Here is a 9783-nt window from a genome sequence, read left to right as displayed (position 1 = left end):
GTTCACTCCTTATTCTTTTGTGCCACATTTCTTAAGCCGTTCCTAGTAATTAATGACAAGAAAAAGGGTCTTAATTACCATGGTGAAATTTCACAAAGATCAGTCAGCATTCTGGAGTTTAATAAGGGTACCAGATTCAGAGGCTGGATAAAATCACATCATTATTCGTGGTTGGTGGTACTGTCACTTCTGCAACTCATGAGACTGCCATTGCTGCGTGAACTCTGATCCTGGCACTGCCGTTCCTCCATATCACGTGGGGAAGGAGAGCCAGAGAAAACCCACTGTTTTGGCAGTCAGGCGTGATTTTAAAAGAGGGACCAGCCACAGCAACTCCCCCACCCCCTTGTACATGCCTTCTCCAGACCCCCTGGAAGTGAAATCCAACACTTCAGGTCAGAAGTCTCTGGCATGCTCTTCATCAGGGCGCACCAATCCCAGAGCGTCCTGCACATGCGCAAGCCTGGGACATTGTTGGGGCCAGCAGGCATCCAAAAGGACTTCGCCGCTCGCATCTACATGAGCCCTCAAGTGACCAGAGGTGGCGCTTCCAGGACCCGACACCGGCACTATAGACAAGGAGCCTTTCTTCCAGGCAAGGCCTGGGTAAGTTTCTCCTTTAACTTTCCTCTCCTGATTCTTCAGCTTCAGGTTCCCTCATGGACAGGAAACCAAAATGATGCGGGGTAGAGGTGCAGCCCTCTTACTCAGTACGCTTCCTGTCCTGTCCTTATTGGGTGAATTCCCTCTCTCGTGTGGCGCTGGTCATGGGGGAAAGGAAAATTTTAGAAATTGTTCTGGTATTCAGTGAGATATTAATGACAATCTTACTTATCAAAGGGGGTGTACTCATTATTCTGAGCAATTTTATTAAAAATTTTAAAACACACAGTGTACATGATTACAGTTTCTTTCCTGTATGACTTCCCTCATGTCTAACATGATACGATTTATTTACAAAAGATTTCCCACATAGTGAACATGAATACGGCTTCTCCCCAGTGTGACTTCTCTCGTGCATCACAAGACTTAATTTACTTGTGAAGGCCTTCCCACATTCCAAACATGAAAATGGCTTTTCTCCTGTGTGAATTTTCTGATGTTTAATAAGATTCCCTTTATCTGTAAAGCATTTCCCACATTCTGAACATGAATATGGCTTCTCTCCTGTGTGAATTCTCTGATGGGTAGAAAGACTCCATTTACCTGGGAAGGCCTTCCCACATTCCAAACATGAAAATGGCTTTATTCCTGTGTGAATTCTCTCATGTCTAACACATTTTGATTTCTCTGTAAAGCATTTCCCACATTCTGAACAGGAATATGGCTTCTCTCCTGTGTGAGTTTTCTGATGTCTAATAAGAGTCTTTTTATCAATAAAGCATTTCCCACACACTGAACATGAAAATGGCTTTTCTCCTGTGTGAATTCTCTGATGTATAATAAATCTTGATTTAGCTGGAAAGCATTTCCCACATTCTGAACATGAATACGGCTTCTCTCCTGTGTGGAATGTCTGATGTCTAATAAGACTCCCTTCACATCCAAAGCATTTCCCACATTCTGAACATGAATATGGCTTCTCTCCTGTGTGAGTTTTCTGATGTCTATTAAGAGTCTTTTTATCAGTAAAGCATTTCCCACATACTGAACATGAAAATGGTTTTTCTCCAGTGTGAATTCTCTGATGTCTAATGAAATCTGATTTAGTTGGAAAGCATTTCCCACATTCTGAACATGAATAAGGCTTCTCCCCAGTGTGACTTCTCTCGTGCATCACAAGACTTAATTTACCTGTGAAGGCCTTCCCACATTCCGAACATGAAAATGGCTTTTCTCCTGTGTGAATTCTCTCATGTATAACACATTTTGATTTATCTGTAAAGCATTTCCCACATTCCGAACATGAAAATGGCTTTTCTCCTGTGTGAATTCTCTCATGTCTAACACATTTTGATTTATCTGTAAAGCATTTCCCACATTCTGAACATGAAAATGGCTTCTCTCCTGTGTGAATTCTCTGATGTATAATAAATCTTGATTTAGCTGGAAAGCATTTCCCACATTCTGAACATGAATACGGCTTCTCTCCTGTGTGAAATGTCTGATGTCTAATAAGACTCCCTTTATATCCAAAGCATTTCCCACATTCTGAACATGAATATGGCTTCTCTCCTGTGTGAGTTTTCTGATGTCTAATAAGAGTCCTTTTATCATTAAAGCATTTCCCACATACTGAACATGAAAATGGGTTTTCTCCTGTGTGAATTCTCTGATGTATAATGAATCTTGATTTATCTGTAAAGCATTTCCCACATTCTGAACATGAATACAGCTTCTTCCCAGTGTGACTTCTCTTGTGCAACACAAGACTTAATTTACCTGTGAAGGCCTTCCCACATTCCGAACATGAAAATGTCTTTTCTCCTGTGTGAATTCTCTCATGTATAACATATTTTGATTTATATGTAAAGCATTTCCCACATTCTGAACAGGAATACGGCTTCTCTCCTGTGTGAGTTTTCTGATGTCTAATAAGAGTCCCTTTATCTGTAAAGCATTTCCCACATTCTGAACAGGAGTATGACTTTATACCTTTGTGTTTTCTGTGTGCTAAAAAATCTGAGCTTTTTGTAAGTTGCTTGTCACACTGAAATCTTGAATCCACTGTGTCACCTGGAATAGTGGTAACAATGTGAGATTGTTCAGGAGAGGGTTCCTCATGATCAGGAGGATTATAAGAAGGTGAAGTGCTGTGAAGTCCAGGAGGTGCAGGAAGGGTGATGAGGTTTTCTCCATTAGAGTGCTTCCTGATAGCTTCTTTTTTACAATTTAGTGATAAACCGTTATTCTCACAAGGATTTCCTGTAAGAATGAAAGATAGATTTGTGTTGTTAAAAAAATCATATCCAAAGAGATTTACACATTTATTTTCTGGATCTCACAATGAAGACCCTCGTCAGTCAAAGTACCGGTAATAAGAAGGACAACTACGTGCCATAACATTAACACAATGACGGGTAAAGTGAATGACACTTATAAACTGGTGACATTGGCACAAGTCAGGGGTGGCAGAGATTAGACAGCAAATAGACAATTCTTAAAGGGAACCTGTCATCAGGATTTACCCCCTTAATGTACCACCAGTGCTATTTCACTCTCTCAAGCTTCCCATCATGCCCTCAGTGTAGAAAAGTGTCCACGCAATTAAAAATGGAGTTTTAATCTTACATTACTGCATGCAAATGAGACTGACTAATCACAAAGGTAGGCCTCATAAAGGTGGCCGCCGTAATCATGTCCACAGTATGCCTAAGGACTAGTGTTGAGCGAGTATGTTCTGTTAACCCTTTCGCCGAGTATGCTCGGGCTGAGCTCCGAGTATTTACAGCTGCTCGGTGATATGGTTGAATCCCTCCCGTGTGCATGATTTGCGACTGTTTGACAATTTTATTACATGGGAGAAATGTCTATTTCTTACACATTCCTAATTACAGGACCCAGGGGAGTCCTTCTCCCAATGTCTGAGAAGAAAAATCTACAGAGGTAGAAAGTGGAACGATTCCAGTATGTGAGCAACCTGTAGTGCAAATGGGCCTCCATGTCCCCTATTAACAACCATACACCATGGATCCTCCTTATCCCCTGGAGCCTCCCTACACCACGGATCCTCCTTATCCCCTGGAGCCTCCCTACACCACGGATCCTCATCATCCCCTGGAGCCTCCCTACACCACAGAGCCTGCTTATCCCCTGGAGCCTCCCTACACCACAGAGCCTGCTTATCCCCTGGAGCCTCCCTACACCACGGGGCCTCATCATCCCCTGGAGCCTCCCTACACCACAGAGCCTGCTTATCCCCTGGAGCCTCCCTACACCACAGAGCCTGCTTATCCCCTGGAGCCTCCCTACACCACAGAGCCTGCTTATCCCCTGGAGCCTCCCTACACCACGGATCCTCATCATCCCCTGGAGCCTCCCTACACCACAGAGCCTGCTTATCCCCTGGAGCCTCCCTACACCACAGAGCCTGCTTATCCCCTGGAGCCTCCCTACACCATGGATCCTCCTTATCCCCTGGAGCCTCCTTACACCATGGATCCTCCTTATCCCCTGGAGCCTCCCTACACCACGGATCCTCCTTATCCCCTGGAGCCTCCTTACATTACTTGTCCTATATGCAGCTGAACCTACTGCACATGTGATACATCCGCCCCGGCCCAAAACACTAAATATATGTCCTTAAAAATTATGTTTAAAGGGAAACTGTCCGTTCCCTGTGCCCCCAGAACCCGCAGCAGCTGTGTCTGCAGATATAAACTCTCCGCCTAACATCTCTATTACATTAAACACACAAACAGATCTTTAGAAAAAGTACTGTATTTCTAAAGTTTATGATATGTAAATGAGGCCTTTGACTTGTCGATGAGGCGTTCGTGACCCCAGAGTAGTCGCCCCACTTAGCATGTCATCACGGCTTTGGGGTCTTGAGAACATGACAAACCTACCGCATGCGCGCGGCTTCTCCTCCTCACTGCATTGAGCCTCTGACGCCGGGTGTACGCGTCCCATTACTGAGATAGGAGAGGACGGTCACTACTGGTCAGAGTCCATGTAGATGGGAGGAGCTCGGCCTCTAGCCCCGCCCTCCTCTCCCCTCCCCCTACACAGAATCTTATCAGGAGCGGCCGTCACCTCCGATCTCAGTGATGGAACAATGTTTCCTAACTGAATAGAGATTTTACCCCGGAACCGAGAATCCTGAGACGGAAGAAGAAATACGCAGATTTCTGTGGAGACTCCGGGGACAAAGTCTCCTATTTCCATCTCGTCTATTCTTACAATTCATGAAGTTTATTCCTCTTATTCTTGTGTAATAAAGACTGATCAGGACGTTGTGTATATTATATGGGAACAATGAGGAATACTGTCACCATGTAACAATACATCGCTTATGGTTTATGGCCGCCAGGATTTGGTAACACAAAAATGTCTGAAAAGAAACAAAGTATTTATTGTAGAAAAGTCCTAAAAGAAAATGAAATAAATATATTGTTATTGGCTTGGATTAGTTGTATTACCGCAGTTACAGCGACCCTCCACCCCGGGACTGAACTCTACACATTTCCCTGTACAGTCCCCTATGGGGTCCTCTGCCCTCCGCTGCCCCCTCAGATCGGTGGTCCCTTCCCCCGGCTTCCAGGATGGCCAGTGCAGTGGTATGGGGAGGGCAGTAATACGTCTACCCCACCCGCCCCTGCCTTTCCTGTGCTGTGACCTATGGGGCAGCGCCACATCCTATTAATCTCCCAGCAGTCTGCGGGGCGTCACCAGTTACAGATGTATTCTGCACCTGCTTTCATTGCTCCTGTTTGTCTTTGGTAACCTTGTCTGGCTTCCATAATACCCCGGGATGACTTAGGCCTCCATCTACAGGACCATTCTTACTCGGCTTCCTGATTCTGACCTCGTCCCGCTTCTTGATTGTCTAGCACCTGCCATCTTTGGGTCCGATCTGACATGTCGACCTTCTTCTGCCAGCTCGCTCTACCAGCCAGCACTACTATGTGGAGCAGCCCCGGTGTCTGTGCTGTAAGTCCAGATCACTGTACAGTGGTAAAAAGATGGAAGCCGGGAAACCTCTGGGACCGGCTGTATGGAGACTGTGTGTAAGAGCCTTATTATTAGGACCTGCCAGGTTTCCTCCATCGGTTCACCGTTACAGGAGGCAAATGGAGGACACAAGGAAGGGAGTCTATATATGATAACCGTATAGTCGCTTCTCAGTCTCAGGGTGGACGGTCGTTTTATCACTCAACTTGTGCAGCTCATGAAGAGAGAAAAATTCTAAAAAATAACAGCAGAATAAAGATGATAAAGTAACAAGATGAGAAATACAACTCATCCCCCACAAAAAAGCTCCTCATACAGCGAGGTCAGTAATGAGAAATAAACCATCAAGAATGGAGAAAACAATCCAACAGAGGCCGGACAGACATCTGTCTGAGATGGTGAGTCCTGCATTGAGCAGGGGGCTGGATACGGGGACCCTGGAGGTGGTCCCCTCCAACCAGAACATTCTAGGATTGTAAGTTGTTTGGTCATTTTATCTGTAAATCATTTCCCCCATTATCGGCCTTACAGATACATTATTTTATTTTTTTTTTCACTTTCTCGTCCTCTCATTTCCGGAGTCATAATGTTATTGGTCACTAAGCTGCGCAGTTCTTCTGCTATTCACCCTATAAATGTAAGGAAATACTGACAACTGGGCGTTACCATTGTTCTCCTACATTGTCCAATCAGAGCTGAGTGTCAGAAGTGTGGGGACACATGTATGGAGAACGGTGACACCCGGTTATCATGTCATTCATAAATGTCGGAGGAACGGCCGGGAATCTGAGCAGCAGTTTCTTTCTTTGGTAACAATTCTTGTCGGAAAAAGAATTTCATCCAATTTATTGGTAAAAAACAAAAACAAAAAAACTTAAAACTTTCGGAACCTGGATGAGGACGTCTTCTCACCTTCTTTTGGTAATTTATGTATTTCACTGTTGGAAAGAGAATTATTTATTCACGTTAGAGGCTCAGATGGGGGGACGATTCCTAGACGACATCTTGTTTGTCTGGAGAGACCGAGAGTGAAGATTCTTCTAAAGGGACGTTCCCAAAATCACAATGTGCTCTTATAATAAAGTACACCCTGGTTATTGTGAATATAACCCCTGTATAACATCTGGCCTGTCCAGCACATATCACCCCCTGAGTATGCCCCCCAGGATCTATATACCCAGCAGTTGAAATTGTAACCCATACATACCAAGGAGCCACATGTTATATACTGGGGGGTGGGACAGGGCTGGATGTTATACACCGGGGGGACAACAGGGCCTGAAGGAGAAGCCAGAATGCAGTGATTAATGCGTGTGGCCCAATACTATTCTCCATATAGTGAATCTCTCCATATTACAAGATTCACCATAAATGAGACGCTGACAGGGGATATAATCCGTGCATGGTGAAGGGCGCCCCCTCTGGGTAGTATTTAGTCTCCATGTTTATACGTTGGTTGAACTAGATCTCAAAAACCGACATGATGTAAGATAACGACAACTCTAGATGCGGCCATCGCAGCTGTTTGTAGATACGAGCTCCTAATCCCTTTTATGATGAAGCAATTCTCCACCCGGCACAGAGGACTAAACATCTGTCATGTACTGTCACCTACCTGGTGTCCTCCGCTTGTCTCTGACTAAGACCTGTGTTCTGGTCCTCCTACATCCAAGATGGCCTCCATAGTGGCAGAGGGACGACAGCAGTATGTCTGACCCACACCTCCATAGCATGGCACTTACTGACTTACCATAGGGGTCTTCATGCCACCGGGCAGTCGGCCTGGATGAGGAGGGACCAGAACGCCGGCCTCAGTGTAGGAGGCAGTGGGAGGCAAACAGAGGCGACAGGTAGGACGACTCTACATGTGACATGTGTCGTCACTCGTCAGCACCAGGCAGAGGCTGCTACATCCCCGAGATCCATAGGACAGGGAGATTCATAACCTGGAGCACAAGCTCGGTCATTTATATGACAGCAGGGACTTGTGTAAGGAAAATATGGACGTAAAGGATGGAAAGAATATTATAGAAGGTGAAGGAAAACTAATATGTGATTCCTAAATCATAAAGAAGAGGTGTGAAGGCGGCCCCGGTATTCATCAGAGAACAGCCGGACTCTACAGGAGCAGCCGCGCCATCACCGGACGCTTCTGCTGTGATGAGGACAGCGGATAAAGCTTCACTGTACCGGAGACTTCATACAATATCACACACCGGTCATCATCATCATCACACGCCGGTCATCATCATCATCATCATCACACGCCGGTCATTATTACATACCTGTGGAAACATCTACCGGAATCTCCTCCTTCCCGTCACTCACACACAGCTGATCCCCCCCCGTCATCGCTTCTTCTTCTGTCTCGTCCTTCACTTTATTCTTAGTTGGATCTTCCTCCTGATATATCAGATGTAACAATCAGCACAATACAAGAAACCACGAAAATCTGTGACATCTATGACCTCAATCAGAAATGTCCCCTATATACAGATCCGGTACAGGGCTCAGCACAGTCTACCTGATGACTCTCCGTGACATTGTGATTCTCCTCTGGACAGTCCTGGGAATACAGAGGACGTGGATATCTCTCTGGTGGATTTCTCCTCCTGAATCCATCTGTAGGAAACACACAGTGACGGAATAGATTGTGTCATGTGTGGCAAAGTCACTGGTAAAGTGATAGAGGGAAGATATATTTCATGGAGGCTATTAGCTTCTGTGAATTGAAACCATGAAATTTGCTCCAACATGTTATTTGCTTAAAGAGGTTAAACTTCCATGTTAAAAGGGAGTGTTTTTTGTGAATGATCATTGTGAAGGGTGGGAGGTCATTCACCATATCTCCATCTCAGAGTGTGGTCTTTGATTTAAATACAAGTCCTACTGAGGCATTCAGTGTTCAGTGTCTGGAGAAGCTAGCTCCAGAGAGGATCTTGTGTTTGTTTTTCTTGAACCAAGTGGAGTTGCTGAACTCTCAGCAGGTGGATCCCTGCTATCACAAAGACTGTGCTTTTGTGTTATTATTTTGCTTTGTTTCCTGTTTTGGCCAAAGGGCCGTGATTTCTTTTATGGACTCAGTGTTGGTTTATGCTGCATTTTAATAAACCAACGAGAACTTTTTGGCCAAAGGGCCGTGATTTCTTTTATGGACTCAGTGTTGGTTTATGCTGCATTTTAATAAACCAACGAGAAGTTTTTAAAGAAACAGTGTACCTGTGTCTACCTCCGTGTGAGCGATCTACCACACATGTTATGATGAAATTATGGGAGTAGTAGTAGGTGACCACAGAACAGACATGACAGTCTCCCTCCTCACCCTGCTGATCGGCCCATATTGCGATCGCCTCTTGTGCTCCATGTATAACCTCAACCTTAATATCAACCAGATCTTCACCCTAAAAATAAAAATGTAAGATGAGCTCAGGTCCCATCACTTCATGGTCCGTTGTTGTGGGGACTTCAGTGTCATCTACCTGATGATCCTCCGGGATGTTGTGATTCTCCTCTGGACAGTCCTGTGAATACAGAGGACGGGAACATCTCTCTGGTGGATTTCTCCTCCTGGATCCATCTGTGGAGACACACAGACTGAATACATGACCTGCCGTGTATCTGTCTATATATGAGACTCGTCTCTCAGAACTAGTAATTCTATGTTTATGTATCAGGGAATAAATTACATTGTTGTGGTCCTCACCACCGGTACCAAGGAACCAGCACATTGTGGCCTCAAGTATGAAGTGATAATCAGCGAGGCCAAAGCCTAATGCTCTCTGCTCTGCACTCGGAGGATGAGGACCCTGAGGAGAGGGACAGAGAAGACCCTCGTCAGTCAGATGGAGCAGCCGTACTAAGAAACACAACTTCTCCAAGTTTCGTTTCCAGGGATGGAACCACAGAGGAGCTGGAGAAAGCTCCACATTTCCATCCATCGGTTTCTTCTCTCCTAATTCACTGTATGGAGATTGGGGGAAGGACGGTGACCATTTACCAGTGATTGTATTTTGAGATCTCATGATGTCACCATGAGGACACGGCCTCCCTCCTGGACAGGATCCTCTGGGATCACTAAGAGGAGAGAACCTTCCGTTCTATTAAAAGACGGGTTACCGCTTTCTTATTCTTCTTTAAATAGAGATAAATCTCAACATCCGCCTTGATATA

At 45.1% G+C, this 9783-nt stretch overlaps 1 protein-coding gene across 1 annotated transcript; it reads right to left on the bottom strand.

Annotated features, from left to right (window-relative positions):
* Window positions 1-854: 854 nt before the first annotated feature.
* Window positions 855-9014, bottom strand: LOC141212359 (uncharacterized; the record flags this gene model as incomplete). The annotated part of the gene is made up of 4 exons (XM_073664916.1): window positions 855-2865; window positions 7899-8016; window positions 8138-8235; window positions 8936-9014. Coding segments are annotated over 4 exons (2259 nt in total), but the record flags the coding sequence as incomplete, so codon positions are not given.
* Between the last annotated feature and the right edge of the window lie 769 nt (window positions 9015-9783).

This window comes from Phyllobates terribilis, unplaced genomic scaffold (genome assembly GCF_046119375.1).
Source record: "Phyllobates terribilis strain yellow unplaced genomic scaffold, ASM4611937v1 Scaffold_171__1_contigs__length_4068163, whole genome shotgun sequence".
In the NCBI taxonomy this organism is placed as follows: Eukaryota; Metazoa; Chordata; class Amphibia; order Anura; family Dendrobatidae; genus Phyllobates; species Phyllobates terribilis.
This window is presented reverse-complemented; position numbering and strand designations above follow the sequence as displayed.